General features: G+C 46.5%; 1 protein-coding gene across 1 annotated transcript in view; it reads left to right on the top strand.

Annotated features, from left to right (window-relative positions):
* The first annotated feature begins 8,663 nt into the window (after positions 1–8,663).
* Positions 8,664–19,809, top strand: part of LOC134932220 (myosin-IIIb-like) — a 374,352-nt gene continuing 363,206 nt past the window's right edge. Inside the window, exons 1-2 of the mRNA XM_063926445.1 lie at positions 8,664–8,726; positions 8,902–8,967. Of these exons, the coding sequence (XP_063782515.1) occupies positions 8,664–8,726; positions 8,902–8,967 (129 nt within the window). The remainder of the gene's footprint in view (positions 8,727–8,901; positions 8,968–19,809) is intronic.

The raw sequence follows: 19,809 nt of genomic DNA, 5'->3' as shown, positions 1-19,809 counted from the left end.
GACACATCTGTATGAGGCATCTCCTGCTGCGTGGTGTATTGAGGCATGATGTATGAGGACACATCTGTATGAGGCATCTCCTGCTGCATGGTGTATTGAGGCATGATGTATGAGGACACATCTGTATAAGGCATCTCCCGCTGGGTGGTGTATTGAGGAAAGATGTAGGAGGACACATCTGTATGAGGCATCTCCCGCTGGGTGGTGTATTGAGGCATGATGTATGAGGCATCGCCTTCTGCGTGGTGTATTGAGGCATGATGTATGAGGACACATCTGTATGAGGCATCTCCTGCTGCGCGGCATATTGAGGCTAGATGTATTAGGACACATCTGTGTGAGGCATCTCCCGCTGCGTGGCGTACTGAGGTATGTGTGAGGACACATCCGTGTGAGGCATCTCCCACTGCGTGGCGTATTGAGGCATGATGTATGAGAACACATCTGTATGAGGCATCTACTGCTGCATGGCGTATTGATGCATGATGTAGGAGGACACATCTGTATGAGGCATCTCCTGCTGTACGGCGTAATGAGGCATGATGTATGAGGGTGCATCCGTATGAGGCATCTCTTGCTGCATGGCGTATTGAGGCTAGATGTATGAGGACACATCTGTATGAGGCATCTTCCGCTGGGTGGTGTATTGAGGCAAGATGTGGGAGAACACATCTGTATGAGGCATCTTCCGCTGGGTGGTGTATTGAGGCATGATGTATGAGGACACATCTGTATGAGGCATCTCCTGCTGCGTGGTGTATTGAAGCTAGATGTATGAGGACACATCTGTATGAGGCATCTCCTGCTGCGTGGTGTATTGAGGAAAGATGTAGGAGGACACATCTGTATGAGGCATCTCCCGCTGGGTGGTGTATTGAGGCATGATGTATGAGGACACATCTGTATGAGGTATCTCCTGCTGCATGGTGTATTGAAGCTAGATGTATGAGGACACATCTGTATGAGGCATCTCCTGCTGCGTGGTGTATTGAGGCTAGATGAATGAGGACACATCTGTATGAGGCATCTCCCGCTGGGTGGTGTATTGAGGTATGATGTGTGAGGACACATCTGTATGAGGTATCTCCCGCTGGGTGGTTTGTTGAGGCTAGATGTAGGACACATCTGGATGAGGCATCTCCTGCTGCAAGGTGTATTGAGGCACAATGTAGGTGGATACATCTGTTTGAGGCATCTCCTGCTGCATGGAGTACTGAGGCATGATGTATGAGGACACACCTGTATGAGGCATCTCCTGCTGCATGGAGTATTGAGGCATGATGTATGAGGACACATCTGTATGAGGCATCTCCCGCTGGGTGGTGTATTGAGGCTAGATGTATGAGGACACATCTATATGAGGCATCTCCTGCTGCGTGGTGTATTGAGGCTAGATGTAGGAGGACACATCTGTATGAGGCATCTCCTGCTGCGTGGTATATTGAGGCTAGATGTATGAGGATACATCTGTATGAGGCATCTCCCGCTGGGTGGTGTATTGAGGCATGATGTATGAGGACACATCTGTATGAGGCATCTCCTGCTGCGTGGTGTATTGAGGCATGATGTATGAGGACACATCTGTATGAGGCATCTCCTGCTGTGTGGTGTATTGAGGCATGATGTATGAGGACACATCTGTATGAGGCATCTCCCGCTGGGTGGTGTATTGAGGTATGATGTATGAGGACACATCTGTAGGAGGTATCTCCCGCTGGGTGGTGTATTGAGGCTAGATGTAGGAGGACACATCTGTATGAGGCATCTCCCACTGGGTGGTGTATTGAGGCTAGATGTAGGAGGACACATCTGTATGAGGCATCTCCCGCTGGGTGGTGTATTGAGGAAAGATGTAGGAGGACACATCTATATGAGGCATCTCCCGCTGGGTGGTGTATTGAGGCTAGATGTAGGAGGAAACATCTGTATGAGGCATCTCCCGCTGGGTGGTGTATTGAGGCTAGATGTAGGAGGACACATCGATATGAGGCATCTCCTGCTGCGTGGTGTATTGAGGCTAGATGTAGGAGGACACATTTGTATGAAGCATCTCCTGCTGCGTGGTTTATTGATGCTAGATGTATGAAGACACATCTGTATGAGGCATCTCCCGCTGGGTGGTGTATTGAGGCATGATGTATGAGGACACATCTGTATGAGGCATCTCCTGCTGCGTGGTGTATTGAAGCTAGATGTATGAGGACACATCTGTATGAGGCATCTCCTGCTGCGTGGTGTATTGAGGCTAGATGTATGAGGACACATCTGTATGAGGCATCTCCCGCTGGGTGGTGTATTGAGGTATGATGTGTGAGGACACATCTGTATGAGGTATCTCCCGCTGGGTGGTTTATTGAGGCTAGATGTAGGACACATCTGGATGAGGCATCTCCTGATGCAAGGTGTATTGAGGCACGATGTAGGAGGATACATCTGTTTGAGGCATCTCCTGCTGCATGGAGTACTGAGGCATGATGTATGAGGACACACCTGTATGTGTCATCTCCTGCTGCATGGAGTATTGAGGCATGATGTATGAGGACACATCTGTATGAGGCATATCCTGCTGCGTGGTGTATTGAGGCATGATGTATGAGGACACATCTGTATGAGGCATCTCCTGCTGCGTGGTGTATTGAGGCATGATGTATGATGACACATCTGTATGAGGCATCTCCTGCTGCGTGGTGTATTGAGGCATGATGTATGAGGACACATCTGTATGAGGCATCTCCTGCTGTACGGCGTAATGAGGCATGATGTATGAGGGTACATCCGTATGAGGCATCTCTTGCTGCATGGCGTATTGAGGCTAGATGTATGAGGACACATCTGTATGAGGCATCTCCCGCTGGGTGGTGTATTGAGGCAAGATGTGGGAGAACACATCTGTATGAGGCATCTCCCGCTGGGTGGTGTATTGAGGCATGATGTATGAGGACACATCTGTATGAGGCATCTCCTGCTGCGTGGTGTATTGACCCATGATGTATGAGGACACATCTGTATGAGGCATCTCCCGCTGGATGGTGTATTGAGGTAAAATGTATGAGGACACATCTGTATGAGGTATCTCCCGCTGGGAGGTGTATTGAGGCTAGATGTAGGACGACACATCTGTATGAGGCATCTCCCACTGGGTGGTGTATTGAGGCTAGATGTAGGAGGACACATCTGTATGAGGCATCTCCCGCTGGGTGGTGTATTGAGGCATGATGTATGATGACACATCTGTATGAGGCATCTCCCACTGGGTGGTTTGTTGAGGCTAGATGTAGGACACATCTGGATGAGGCATCTCCTGCTGCAAGGTGTATTGAGGCACAATGTAGGTGGATACATCTGTTTGAGGCATCTCCTGCTGCATGGAGTACTGAGGCATGATGTATGAGGACACACCTGTATGAGGCATCTCCTGCTTCATGGAGTATTGAGGCATGATGTATGAGGAAACATCTGTATGAGGCATCTCCTGCTGCATGGTGTATTGAGGCATGATGTATGAGGACACATCTGTATGAGGCATCTCCTGCTGCGTGGTGTATTGAGGCATGATGTATGAGGACACATCTGTATGAGGCATCTCCCGCTGGATGGTGTATTGAGGTAAAATGTAGGAGGACACATCTGTATGAGGTATCTCCCGCTGGGAGGTGTATTGAGGCTAGATGTAGGAGGACACATCTGTATGAGGCATCTCCCACTGGGTGGTGTATTGAGGCTAGATGTAGGAGGACACATCTGTATGAGGCATCTCCCGCTGGGTGGTGTATTGAGGCTAGATGTATGAGGACACATCTGTATGAGGCATCTCCCGCTGGGTGGTGTATTGAGGAAAGATGTAGGAGGACACATCTGTATGAGGCATCTCCCGCTGGGTGGTGTATTGAGGCATGATGTATGAGGCATCTCCTTCTGCGTGGTGTATTGAGGCATGATGTATGAGGACACATCTGTATGAGGCATCTCCTGCTGCGCGGCGTATTGAGGCTAGATGTATTAGGACACATCTGTGTGAGGCATCTCCCGCTGCGTGGCGTACTGAGGTATGTGTGAGGACACATCTGTATGAGGTATCTCCCGCTGGGTGGTTTGTTGAGGCTAGATGTAGGACACATCTGGATGAGGCATCTCCTGCTGCAAGGTGTATTGAGGCACAATGTAGGTGGATACATCTGTTTGAGGCATCTCCTGCTGCATGGAGTATTGAGACATGATGTATGAGGACACATCTGTATGAGGCATCTCCTGCTGCGTGGTGTATTGAGGCATGATGTATGAGGACACATCTGTATGAGGCATCTCCTGCTGCATGGTGTATTGAGGCATGATGTATGAGGACACATCTGTATGAGGCATCTCCCGCTGGGTGGTGTATTGAGGTATGATGTGTGAGGACACATCTGTATGAGGTATCTCCCGCTGGGTGGTTTATTGAGGCTAGATGTAGGACACATCTGGATGAGGCATCTCCTGCTGCAAGGTGTATTGAGGCACGATGTAGGTGGATACATCTGTTTGAGGCATCTCCTGCTGCATGGAGTACTGAGGCATGATGTATGAGGACACACCTGTATGAGGCATCTCCTGCTGCATGGGGTATTGAGGCATGATGTATGAGGACACATCTGTATGAGGCATCTCCTGCTGTGTGGTGTATTGAGGCATGATGTATGAGGACACATCTGTATGAGGCATCTCCTGCTGCATGGTGTATTGAGGCATGATGTAGGAGGACACATCTGTATGAGGCATCTCCCGCTGGGTGGTGTATTGAGGTATGATGTGTGAGGACACATCTGTATGAGGTATCTCCCGCTGGGTGGTTTATTGAGGCTAGATGTAGGACACATCTGAATGAGGCATCTCCTGCTGCAAGGTGTATTGAGGCACGATGTAGGTGGATACATCTGTTTGAGGCATCTCCTGCTGCATGGAGTACTGAGGCATGATGTATGAGGACACACCTGTATGAGGCATCTCCTTCTGCGTGGTGTATTGAGGCATGATGTATGAGGACACATCTGTATGAAGCATCTCCTGCTGCGAGGTGTATTGAGGCTAGATGTATGAGGACACCTCTGTATGAGGCATTTCCCGCTTGGTGGTGTATTGAGGCTAGATGTAAGAGGACACATCTATATGAGGCATCTCCTGCTGCGTGGTGTATTGAAGCTAGATGTATGAGGACACATCTGTATGAGCCATATCCTGCTGCGTGGTGTATTGAGGCTAGATGTAGGAGGACACATCTGTATGAGGCATCTCCCGCTGGGTGGTGTATTGAGGCTAGATGTAGGAGGACACATCTGTATGAGGCATCTACCGCTGGGTGGTGTATTGAGGCTAGATGTATGAGGACACATTTGTATGAGGCATCTCCTGCTGGGTGGTGTATTGAGGCATGATGTAGGAGGACACATCTGTATGAGGCATCTCCCGCTGGGTGGTGTATTGAGACTAGATGTAGGAGGACACATCTGTATGAGGCATCTCCCGCTGGGTGGTGTATTGAGGCATGATGTAGGAGGTCACATCGGTATGAGGCATCTCCTGCTGCGTGGTGTATTGAGGTATGATGTATGAGGACACGTGTATGAGGCATCTCCTGCTGCGTGGTGTATTGAGGCATGATGTATGAGGACACGTGTACGAGGCATCTCCTGCTGCGTGGTGTATTGAGGCAAGATGTATGAGGACACTAGAGATGAGCGCCTGAAATTTTTCGGGTTTTGTGTTTTGGTTTTGGGTTCGGTTCCGCGGCCGTGTTTTGGGTTCGACCGCGTTTTGGCAAAACCTCACCGAATTTTTTTTGTCGGATTCGGGTGTGTTTTGGATTCGGGTGTTTTTTTCAAAAAACCCTAAAAAACAGCTTAAATCATAGAATTTGGGTGTCATTTTGATCCCATATTATTATTAACCTCAAAAACCATAATTTCCACTCATTTTCAGTCTATTCTGAATACCTCACACCTCACAATATTATTTTTAGTCCTACAATTTGCACCGAGGTCGCTGGATGACTAAGCTAAGCGACCCTAGTGGCCGACACAAACACCTGGCCCATCTAGGAGTGGCACTGCAGTGTCACGCAGGATGTCCCTTCCAAAAAACCCTCCCCAATCAGCACATGACGCAAAGAAAAAAAGAGGCACAATGAGGTAGCTGTGTGAGTAAGATTAGCGACCCTAGTGGCCGACACAAACACCGGGCCCATTTAGGAGTGGCACTGCAGTGTCACGCAGGATGTCCCTTCCAAAAAACCCTCCCCAATCAGCACATGACGCAAAGAAAAAAAGAGGCGCAATGAGGTAGCTGTGTGAGTAAGATTAGCGACCCTAGTGGCCGACACAAACACCGGGCCCATTTAGGAGTGGCATTGCAGTGTCACGCAGGATGTCCCTTCCAAAAAACCCTCCCCAATCAGCACATATAGACATATAGCTAATATAGACTGGTTGATAAAGAGATGTCGTAGTATGTATGTATAAAGAAGAAAGAAAAAAAAACCACGGTTAGGTGGTATACAATTATGGACGGACTGCCGAGTGCCGACACAGAGGTAGCCACAGCCGTGAACTACCGTACTGTACTGTGTCTGCTGCTAATATAGACTGGTTGATAAAGAGATGTCGTAGTATGTATGTATAAAGAAGAAAGAAAAAAAAACCACGGGTAGGTGGTATACAATTATGGACGGACTGCCGAGTGCCGACACAGAGGTAGCCACAGCCGTGAACTACCGTACTGTACTGTGTCTGCTGCTAATATAGACTGGTTGATAAAGAGATGTCGTAGTATGTACGTATAAAGAAGAAAGAAAAAAAAACCACGGTTAGGTGGTATACAATTATGGACGGACTGCCGAGTGCCGACACAGAGGTAGCCACAGCCGTGAACTACCGTACTGTACTGTGTCTGCTGCTAATATAGACTGGTTGATAAAGAGATGTCGTAGTATGTACGTATAAAGAAGAAAGAAAAAAAAACCACGGTTAGGTGGTATACAATTATGGACGGACTGCCGAGTGCCGACACAGAGGTAGCCACAGCCGTGAACTACCGTACTGTACTGTGTCTGCTGCTAATATAGACTGGTTGATAAAGAGATGTCGTAGTATGTATGTATAAAGAAGAAAGAAAAAAAAACCACGGTTAGGTGGTATACAATTATGGACGGACTGCCGAGTGCCGACACAGAGGTAGCCACAGCCGTGAACTACCGTACTGTACTGTGTCTGCTGCTAATATAGACTGGTTGATAAAGAGATGTCGTAGTATGTATGTATAAAGAAGAAAAAAAAAAACCACGGTTAGGTGGTATACAATTATGGACGGACTGCCGAGTGCCGACACAGAGGTAGCCACAGCCGTGAACTACCGTACTGTACTGTGTCTGCTGCTAATATAGACTGGTTGATAAAGAGATGTCGTAGTATGTATGTATAAAGAAGAAAGAAAAAAAAACCACGGTTAGGTGGTATACAATTATGGACGGACTGCCGAGTGCCGACACAGAGGTAGCTACAGCCGTGAACTACCGTACTGTGTCTGCTGCGACTGGATGATAAATAATGATATAAAAAATATATATATATCACTACTGCAGCCGGACAGGTATATATATTATATAATGACGGACCTGCTGGACACTGTCTGTCAGCAGAATGAGTTTTTTATAGAATAAAAAAAAAAACACCACACAAGTGAAGTCACACGACGAGTGTTTAACTTTTTCAGGCAATCACAATATAGTATACTACTAACTATACTGGTGGTCAGTGTGGTCAGGTCACTGGTCAGTCACACTGGCAGTGGCACTCCTGCAGCAAAAGTGTGCACTGTTTAATTAATTTTAATATAATATGTACTCCTGGCTCCTGCTATAACCTATAACTGGCACTGCAGTGCTCCCCAGTCTCCCCCACAATTATAAGCTGTGTGAGCTGAGCACAGTCAGATATATAATATATACATAGATGATGCAGCACACTGGGCTGAGCAGTGCACACAGATATGGTATGTGACTGTCTTGTACTCCTGGCTCCTGCTATAACCTATAACTGGCACTGCAGTGCTCCCCAGTCTCCCCCACAATTATAAGCTGTGTGAGCTGAGCACAGTCAGATATATAATATATACATAGATGATGCAGCACACTGGGCTGAGCAGTGCACACAGATATGGTATGTGACTGAGTCACTGTGTGTATCGTTTTTTTCAGGCAGAGAACGGATATATTAAATAAAACTGCACTGTCTGGTGGTCACTGTGGTCAGTCACTAGTAAACTCTGCACTCTCTTCTATAGTACTCCTAAGCTCCAGTAAATCAGGTCAATCTCTCTCTCTCTCTCTCTCTCTCTCTCTCTCTCCTAATCTAAATCACTTTACTCCCTAACAGCTGCTCCCCGTCCCCAATCCTCCCCACAATTATAACTAAGTCACTCAGTCTTTACTCTTTTCTACTATAACGGAGAGGACGCCAGCCACGTCCTCTCCCTATCAATCTCAATGCACGTGTGAAAATGGCGGCGACGCGCGGCTCCTTATATAGAATCCGAGTCTCGCGAGAATCCGACAGCGTCATGATGACGTTCGGGCGCGCTCGGGTTAACCGAGCAAGGCGGGAAGATCCGAGTCGCTCGGACCCGTGAAAAAAAACATGAAGTTCGTGCGGGTTCGGATTCAGAGAAACCGAACCCGCTCATCTCTAGAGGACACCTCTGTAAATGTTAATTAAAAGCTGATTGGTTGCCATTGGCAACTTCTCCACTGGTCCACTCTCTACACTTCTTCATACATTCGCCCTCAATGCTAAATCATTTATATTGAGACTCTTTGCTGAAGCTGCTAGTAATGAGGATCCTGGATTTGATGCTGTTTTTGTCTCTTCCCCTCAGGATCTGTTCCTCTGCCGGCCCTGGGGCATCCTCTCTATTCTAGATGAGCAGACGTCTTTTCCGCAGGTGTGTTACTCGTACGGCGTCCTTTTTTGTCTCATTCTTCATTGTTACCGGGGCTCTAGCTGGCATTGCAGGTCTCCTCCATATTGTCGTGTTATTTCCTGTGACATATTCCTTCATATACACAATGTGCAGAAGAAAGCCTTACACACAATCACTGCGCCCTTCCTCCTGCATATGGTGTTACACACAATCACTGCGCCCTTCCTCCTGCATATGGTGTTACACACAATCACTGCGCCCTTCCTCCTGCATATGGTGTTACACACAATCACTGCGCCCTTCCTCCTGTATATGGTGTTACACACAATCACTGCACCCTTCCTCCTGCATATGGTGTTACACACAATCACTGCGCCCTTCCTCCTGTATATGGTGTTACACACAATCACTGCGCCCTTCCTCCTGTATATGGTGTTACACACAATCACTGCACCCTTCCTCCTGCATATGGTGTTACACACAATCACTGCACCCTTCCTCCTGCATATGGTGTTAGACACAATCACTGCACCCTTCCTCCTGCATATGGTGTTACAGACAATCACTGCGTCCTTCCTCCTGCATATGGTGTTACACACAATCACTGCGCCCTTCCTCCTGTATATGGTGTTACACACAATCACTGCCCCCTTCCTCCTGTATATGGTGTTACACACAATCACTGCGCCCTTCCTCCTGCATATGGTGTTACACACAATCACTGCGCCCTTCCTCCTGCATATGGTGTTACACACAATCACTGCACCCTTCCTCCTGTATATGGTGTTACACACAATCACTGCGCCCTTCATCCTGCATATGGTGTTACACACAATCACTGCACCCTTCCTCCTGTATATGGTGTTACACACAATCACTGCACCCTTCCTCCTGTATATGGTGTTACACACAATCACTGCGCCCTTCCTCCTGTATATGGTGTTACACACAATCACTGCACCCTTCCTCCTGCATATGGTGTTACACACAATCACTGCACCCTTCCTCCTGCATATGGTGTTACACACAATCACTGCGCCCTTCCTCCTGTATATGGTGTTACACACAATCACTGCGCCCTTCCTCCTGCATATGGTGTTACACACAATCACTGCACCCTTCCTCCTGCATATGGTGTTAGACACAATCACTGCACCCTTCCTCCTGCATATGGTGTTACAGACAATCACTGCACCCTTCCTCCTGCATATGGTGTTACACACAATCACTGCGCCCTTCCTCCTGTATATGGTGTTACACACAATCACTGCGTCCTTCCTCCTGCATATGGTGTTACACACAATCACTGCGCCCTTCCTCCTGTATATGGTGTTACACACAATCACTGCGCCCTTCCTCCTGTATATGGTGTTACACACAATCACTGCGCCCTTCCTCCTGTATATGGTGTTACACACAATCACTGCACCCTTCCTCCTGCATATGGTGTTAGACACAATCACTGCACCCTTCCTCCTGCATATGGTGTTACAGACAATCACTGCACCCTTCCTCCTGCATATGGTGTTACACACAATCACTGCACCCTTCCTCCTGTATATGGTGTTACACACAATCACTGCACCCTTCCTCCTGCATATGGTGTTAGACACAATCACTGCACCCTTCCTCCTGCATATGGTGTTACACACAATCACTGCGCCCTTCATCCTGCATATGGTGTTACACACAATCACTGCACCCTTCCTCCTGCATATGGTGTTACACACAATCACTGCGCCCTTCCTCCTGTATATGGTGTTACACACAATCACTGCGCCCTTCCTCCTGTATATGGTGTTACACACAATCACTGCACCCTTCCTCCTGCATATGGTGTTAGACACAATCACTGCTCCCTTCCTCCTGCATATGGTGTTACACACAATCACTGCGTCCTTCCTCCTGTATATGGTGTTACACACAATCACTGCGCCCTTCCTCCTGCATATGGTGTTACACACAATCACTGCACCCTTCCTCCTGTATATGGTGTTACACACAATCACTGCACCCTTCCTCCTGTATATGGTGTTACACACAATCACTGCACCCTTCCTCCTGCATATGGTGTTACACACAATCACTGCACCCTTCCTCCTGTATATGGTGTTACACACAATCACTGCGCCCTTCCTCCTGTATATGGTGTTACACACAATCACTGCGCCCTTCCTCCTGCATATGGTGTTACACACAATCACTGCGCCCTTCCTCCTGTATATGGTGTTACACACAATCACTGCGCCCTTCCTCCTGTATATGGTGTTACACACAATCACTGCGCCCTTCCTCCTGCATATGGTGTTACACACAATCACTGCACCCTTCCTCCTGTATATGGTGTTACACACAATCACTGCGCCCTTCCTCCTGTATATGGTGTTACACACAATCACTGCGCCCTTCCTCCTGCATATGGTGTTACACACAATCACTGCACCCTTCCTCCTGCATATGGTGTTACACACAATCACTGCGCCCTTCCTCCTATATATGGTGTTACACACAATCACTGCGCCCTTCCTCCTGCATATGGTGTTACACACAATCACTGCACCCTTCCTCCTGCATATGGTGTTACACACAATCACTGCGCCCTTCCTCCTATATATGGTGTTACACACAATCACTGCGCCCTTCCTCCTGTATATGGTGTTACACACAATCACTGCGCCCTTCCTCCTGCATATGGTGTTACACACAATCACTGCGCCCTTCCTCCTGCATATGGTGTTACACACAATCACTGCACCCTTCCTCCTGTATATGGTGTTACACACAATCACTGCACCCTTCCTCCTGTATATGGTGTTACACACAATCACTGCACCCTTCCTCCTGTATATGGTGTTACACACAATCACTGCGCCCTTCCTCCTGTATATGGTGTTACACACAATCACTGCACCCTTCCTCATGTATATGGTGTAACACACAATCACTGCACCCTTCCTCCTGTATATGGTGTTACACACAATCACTGCTCCCTTCCTCCTGCATATGGTGTTACACACAATCACTGCACCCTTCCTCCTGTATATGGTGTTACACACAATCACTGCCCCCTTCCTCCTGTATATGGTGTTACACACAATCACTGCGCCCTTCATCCTGTATATGGTATTACACACAATCACTGCTCCCTTCCTCCTGCATATGGTGTTACACACAATCACTGCACCCTTCCTCCTGCATATGGTGTTACACACAATCACTGCGCCCTTCATCCTGCATATGGTGTTACACACAATCACTGCGCCCTTCATCCTGCATATGGTGTTACACACAATCACTGCGCCCTTCCTCCTGTATATGGTGTTACACACAATCACTGCGCCCTTCCTCCTGTATATGGTGTTACACACAATCACTGCGCCCTTCCTCCTGCATATGGTGTTACACACAATCACTGCACCCTTCCTCCTGCATATGGTGTTACACACAATCACTGCGCCCTTCATCCTGCATATGGTGTTACACACAATCACTGCACCCTTCCTCCTGCATATGGTGTTACACACAATCACTGCACCCTTCCTCCTGTATATGGTGTTACACACAATCACTGCGCCCTTCCTCCTGCATATGGTGTTACACACAATCACTGCACCCTTCCTCCTGCATATGGTGTTACACACAATCACTGCGCCCTTCCTCCTGCATATGGTGTTACACACAATCACTGCGCCCTTCCTCCTGTATATGGTGTTACACACAATCACTGCACCCTTCCTCCTGTATATGGTGTTACACACAATCACTGCACCCTTCCTCCTGCATATGGTGTTACACACAATCACTGCACCCTTCCTCCTGTATATGGTGTTACACACAATCACTGCACCCTTCCTCCTGCATATGGTGTTACACACAATCACTGCACCCTTCCTCCTGTATATGGTGTTACACACAATCACTGCGCCCTTCCTCCTGCATATGGTGTTACACACAATCACTGCACCCTTCCTCCTGCATATGGTGTTACACACAATCACTGCGCCCTTCCTCCTGCATATGGTGTTACACACAATCACTGCACCCTTCCTCCTGTATATGGTGTTACACACAATCACTGCGCCCTTCCTCCTGCATATGGTGTTATACACAATCACTGCACCCTTCCTCCTGTATATGGTGTTACACACAATCACTGCACCCTTCCTCCTGCATATGGTGTTACACACAATCACTGCGCCCTTCATCCTGCATATGGTGTTACACACAATCACTGCACCCTTCCTCCTGCATATGGTGTTACACACAATCACTGCACCCTTCCTCCTGTATGTGGTGTTACACACAATCACTGCGCCCTTCCTCCTGTATATGGTGTTACACACAATCACTGCGCCCTTCCTCCTGTATATGGTGTTACACACAATCACTGCGCCCTTCCTCCTGCATATGGTGTTACACACAATCACTGCACCCTTCCTCCTGTATATGGTGTTACACACAATCACTGCCCCCTTCCTCCTGTATATGGTGTTACACACAATCACTGCACCCTTCCTCCTGCATATGGTGTTATACACAATCACTGCACCCTTCCTCCTGTATATGGTGTTACACACAATCACTGCGCCCTTCCTCCTGTATATGGTGTTACAGACAATCACTGCACCCTTCCTCCTGCATATGGTGTTACACACAATCACTGCACCCTTCCTCCTGCATATGGTATTACACACAATCACTGCACCCTTCCTCCTGCATATGGTATTACACACAATCACTGCACCCTTCCTCCTGTATATGGTGTTACACACAATCACTGCACCCTTCCTCCTGCATATGGTGTTACACACAATCACTGCACCCTTCCTCCTGTATATGGTGTTACACACAATCACTGCACCCTTCCTCCTGTATATGGTGTTACACACAATCACTGCGCCCTTCCTCCTATATATGGTGTTACACACAATCACTGCACCCTTCCTCCTGTATATGGTGTTACACACAATCACTGCGCCCTTCCTCCTGCATATGGTGTTACACACAATCACTGCCCCCTTCCTCCTGTATATGGTGTTACACACAATCACTGCACCCTTCCTCCTGCATATGGTGTTACACACAATCACTGCACCCTTCCTCCTGCATATGGTGTTACACACAATCACTGCGCCCTTCCTCCTGCATATGGTGTTACACACAATCACTGCACCCTTCCTCCTGTATATGGTGTTACACACAATCACTGCCCCCTTCCTCCTATATATGGTGTTACACACAATCACTGCTCCCTTCCTCCTGCATATGGTGTTACACACAATCACTGCACCCTTCCTCCTATATATGGTGTTACACATAATCACTGCTCCCTTCCTCCTGTATATGGTGTTACACACAATCACTGCACCCTTCCTCCTGTATATGGTGTTACACACAATCACTGCACCCTTCCTCCTGTATATGGTGTTACACACAATCACTGCACCCTTCCTCCTGCATGTGGTGTTACACACAATCACTGCGCCCTTCCTCCTGTATATGGTGTTACACACAATCACTGCGCCCTTCCTCCTGCATATGGTGTTACACACAATCACTGCACCCTTCCTCCTGTATATGGTGTTACACACAATCACTGCGCCCTTCCTCCTGCATGTGGTGTTACACACAATCACTGCGCCCTTCCTCCTGTATATGGTGTTACACACAATCACTGCACCCTTCCTCCTGCATATGGTGTTACACACAATCACTGCTCCCTTCCTCCTGCATATGGTGTTACACACAATCACTGCACCCTTCCTCCTGTATATGGTGTTACACACAATCACTGCGCCCTTCCTCCTGCATGTGGTGTTACACACAATCACTGCGCCCTTCCTCCTGTATATGGTGTTACACACAATCACTGCACCCTTCCTCCTGCATATGGTGTTACACACAATCACTGCTCCCTTCCTCCTGCATATGGTGTTACACACAATCACTGCACCCTTCCTCCTGCATATGGTGTTACACACAATCACTGCGCCCTTCCTCCTGCATATGGTGTTACACACAATCACTGCACCCTTCCTCCTGTATATGGTGTTACACACAATCACTGCGCCCTTCCTCCTGCATATGGTGTTACACACAATCACTGCGCCCTTCCTCCTGCATGTGGTGTTACACACAATCACTGCGCCCTTCCTCCTGTATATGGTGTTACACACAATCACTGCACCCTTCCTCCTGCATATGGTGTTACACACAATCACTGCGCCCTTCCTCCTGCATATGGTGTTACACACAATCACTGCACCCTTCCTCCTGCATATGGTGTTACACACAATCACTGCTCCCTTCCTCCTGCATATGGTGTTACACACAATCACTGCACCCTTCCTCCTGTATATGGTGTTACACACAATCACTGCACCCTTCCTCCTGCATATGGTGTTACACACAATCACTGCGCCCTTCCTCCTGCATATGGTGTTACACACAATCACTGCACCCTTCCTCCTGCATATGGTGTTACACACAATCACTGCACCCTTCATCCTGTATATGGTGTTACACACAATCACTGCGCCCTTCCTCCTGTATATGGTGTACATGGTGTATATGGTGTATGAGGTGTATATGGTGTATATGTGTATAAGGTGTATAAGGTGTATATGGTGTATATGATGTGTATGGTGTATAAGGTGCATATGGTGTATATGTGTATAAGGTGCATATGGTGTATATGGTGTATATATATGTATATAGTGTATAAGGAGCTGGCTGATACCGCTATGCTAGTTCCAGTGAAATCCAGGTTCTCCATCTTCCTGTCCTCAGGGACGGAGCTGCGATGGCCGGTGTACATGACCTCAGGTGACACTCATCAGATAGTGTAAAAAGTGATCAAATGCAGCACAGGATCACACATACATGCAGGAGGCGTAAACTTATACCAGACAGACTCCTCCTACTGTATTACCATATCTGTGTATCACTGCTGCATTACCATACCTGTGTATCACTGCTGTATTACAATATTTGTGCATCACTGCTCTATTACTATACCTGTGCATCACTGCTGTATTACTATACCTATGCATCACTTCTGTATTACCATATCTGTGTATCACTACTGCATTACTATACCTGTGTATCACTGCTGCATTACTATACCTATGTATCACTGCTGCATTACTATACCTGTGTATCACTGCTGCATTACCATACCTGTGCATCACTGCTGCATTACCATACATGTGTATCACTGCTGCATTACTATACCTGTGTATCACTGCTGCATTACTATACCTGTGTATCACTGCTGCATTACCATACCTGTGCATCACTGCTGCATTACCATACCTGTGTATCACTTCTGCATTACTATACCTGTGTATCACTGCTGCATTACTATACCTATGCATCACTGCTGTATTACCATATCTGTGTATCACTACTGCATTACTATACCTGTGCATCACTGCTGCATTACTATACCTATGCATCACTTCTGTATTACCATATCTGTGTATCACTACTGCATTACTATACCTATGCATCACTTCTGTATTACCATATCTGTGTATCACTACTGCATTACTATACCTGTGTATCACTGCTGCATTACTATACCTGTGTATCACTGCTGCATTACTATACCTGTGTATCACTGCTGCATTACCATACCTGTGCATCACTGCTGCATTACTATACCTATGCATCACTTCTGTATTACCATATCTGTGTATCACTACTGCATTACTATACCTATGCATCACTTCTGTATTACCATATCTGTGTATCACTACTGCATTACTATACCTGTGTATCACTGCTGCATTACTATACCTGTGTATCACTGCTGCATTACTATACCTGTGTATCACTGCTGCATTACCATACCTGTGCATCACTGCTGCATTACCATACCTGTGTATCACTGCTGCATTACTATACCTGTGTATCACTGCTGCATTACTATACCTATGCATCACTGCTGTATTACCATATCTGTGTATCACTACTGCATTACTATACCTGTGTATCACTGCTGCATTACTATACCTATGCATCACTTCTGTATTACCATATCTGTGTATCACTGCTGCATTACTATACCTATGCATCACTGCTGTATTACCATATCTGTGCATTACTGCTGCATTACCATACCTGTGTATCACTGCTGTATTACAATATTTGTGCATCACTGCTCTATTACTATACCTATGCATCACTGCAGCCTTACTATACCTGTGCATCACTGCTGCATTACTATACCTATGCATCACTTCTGTATTACCATATCTGTGTATCACTACTGCATTACTATACCTGTGTATCACTGCTGCATTACTATACCTGTGTATCACTGCTGCATTACTATACCTGTGTATCACTGCTGCATTACCATACCTGTGCATCACTGCTGCATTACCATACCTGTGTATCACTGCTGCATTACTATACCTGTGTATCACTGCTGCATTACTATACCTATGCATCACTGCTGTATTACCATATCTGTGTATCACTACTGCATTACTATACCTGTGTATCACTGCTGCATTACTATACCTATGCATCACTTCTGTATTACCATATCTGTGTATCACTACTGCATTACTATACCTGTGTATCACTGCTGCATTACCATACCTGTGCATCTCTCCTACATTACTATATCTGTGCATCTCTCCTGCATTACTATACCTGCACATCTCTCCTGCATAACTATACTTGTGTATCTCTCTTGTATTACTATATCTGTGCATCACTGCTGCATTACTATACCTGTGCATCACTGCTGCATTACCATACCTGTGCATCTCTCCTACATTACTATATATGTGCATCTCTCCTGCATTACTATACCTGCACATCTCTCCTGCATAACTATACTTGTGCATCTCTCCTGCATTACTATACCTGTGCATCTCTCCTGCATTACTATACCTGTGCATCACTGCTGCATTACTATACCTGCGTATCTCTCCTGCATTACTATACCTGTGCATCTATCCTGCATTACTATATATGTGCATCACTGCTGCATTACTATATCTGTGCATCTCTCCTACATAACTATACCTGTGCATCTCTCCTGCATTACTATACCTGTGCATCACTGCTGCATTACTATACCTGTATATCTCTCCTGCATTACTATATCTGTGCATCTCTCCTGCATTACTATACCTGTGCATCTCTCCTGCATTAGTATACCTGCGTATCACTGCTGCATTACTTAACCTGCGTATCTCTCCTGCATTACTCTACCTGTGCATCTCTCCTGCATTACTATACCTGCGCATCACTGCTGCATTACTATACCTGTGTATCTCTCCTGCATTACTATATCTGTGCATCTCTCCTGCATTACTATACCTGTGCATCTCTCCTGCATTACTATACCTGCGCATCACTGCTGCATTACTATACCTGCATATCTCTCCTGCATTACTCTACCTGTGCATCTCTCCTGCATTACTATACCTGCGCATCACTGCTGCATTACTATACCTGTGTATCTCTCCTGCATTACTATATCTGTGCATCTCTCCTGCATTACTATACCTGTGCATCTCTCCTGCATTACTATACCTGTGCATCTCTCCTGCATTAGTATACCTGCGTATCACTGCTGCATTACTTAACCTGTGTAACTCTCCTGCATTACTATACCTGTGCATCTCTCCTGCATTACTATACCTGTGCATTACTGCTTCATTACTCTACCTGTGCATCTCTCCTGCATTACTATACCTGTGCATCACTGCTGCATTACTATACCTGTGTATCTCTCCTGCATTACTATATCTGTGCATCTCTCCTGCATTACTATACCTGTGCATTACTATACCTGTGTATCACTGCTGCATTACTATACCTGTGCATTACTGCTTCATTACTATACCTGTGCATCTCTCCTGCATTACTATACCTGTGCATCACTGCTGCATTACTATACCTGTGTATCTCTCCTGCATTACTATACCTGTGCATTACTATACCTGTGTATCACTGCTGCATTACTATACCTGTGCATCACAGCTGTATTACTATACCTGTGCATCACTGCTGTGTTACTATACCTGTGCATCACTGCTGTATTACTATACCTGTGCATCACTTCTGCATTAGTATACCTGTGTATCTCTCCTGCATTACTATACCTGTGCATTACTATACCTGTGCATCACTGCTGCATTACTATATCTGTGCATCTCTCCTGCATTACTATACCTGTGCATCACTGCTGCATTACTATACCTGTGCATCACTGCTGCATTACTATACCTGTGCATCTCTCCTGCATTACTATACCTGTGCATCACTGCTGCATTACTATACCTGTGTATCTCTCCTGCATTACTATACCTGTGCATTACTATACCTGTGTATCACTGCTGCATTACTATACCTGTGCATCACAGCTGTATTACTATACCTGTGCATCACTGCTGTATTACTATACCTGTGCATCACTGCTGCATTACTATACCTGTGTATCTCTCCTGCATTACTATACCTGTGCATTATTATACATGTGTATCACTGCTGCATTACTATATATGTGCATCTCTCCTGCATTACTATACCTGTGCATCTCTCATGCATTACTACACCTGTGCATCACTGCTGCATTACTATACCTGCGTATCTGTCCTGTATTACTGTACCTGTGCATCTCTCCTGCATTACTATACCTGTGCATTACTGCTTCATTACTCTACCTGTGCATCACTGCTGCATTACTATACCTGTGCATCTCTCCTGCATTACTATACCTATGCATCTCTCCTGCATTACTATACCTGTGCATTCCTGCTTCATTACTCTACCTGTGCATCTCTCCTGCATTACTATACCTGTGCATCACTGCTGCATTACTATACCTGTGTATCTCTC

The sequence above is a fragment of the Pseudophryne corroboree genome, chromosome 1 (assembly GCF_028390025.1).
Source record: "Pseudophryne corroboree isolate aPseCor3 chromosome 1, aPseCor3.hap2, whole genome shotgun sequence".
NCBI classification, from domain to species: domain Eukaryota; kingdom Metazoa; phylum Chordata; class Amphibia; order Anura; family Myobatrachidae; genus Pseudophryne; species Pseudophryne corroboree.
Note: the sequence above shows the minus strand (reverse complement) of the source record. Positions and strands in the feature narration are given on the sequence as shown.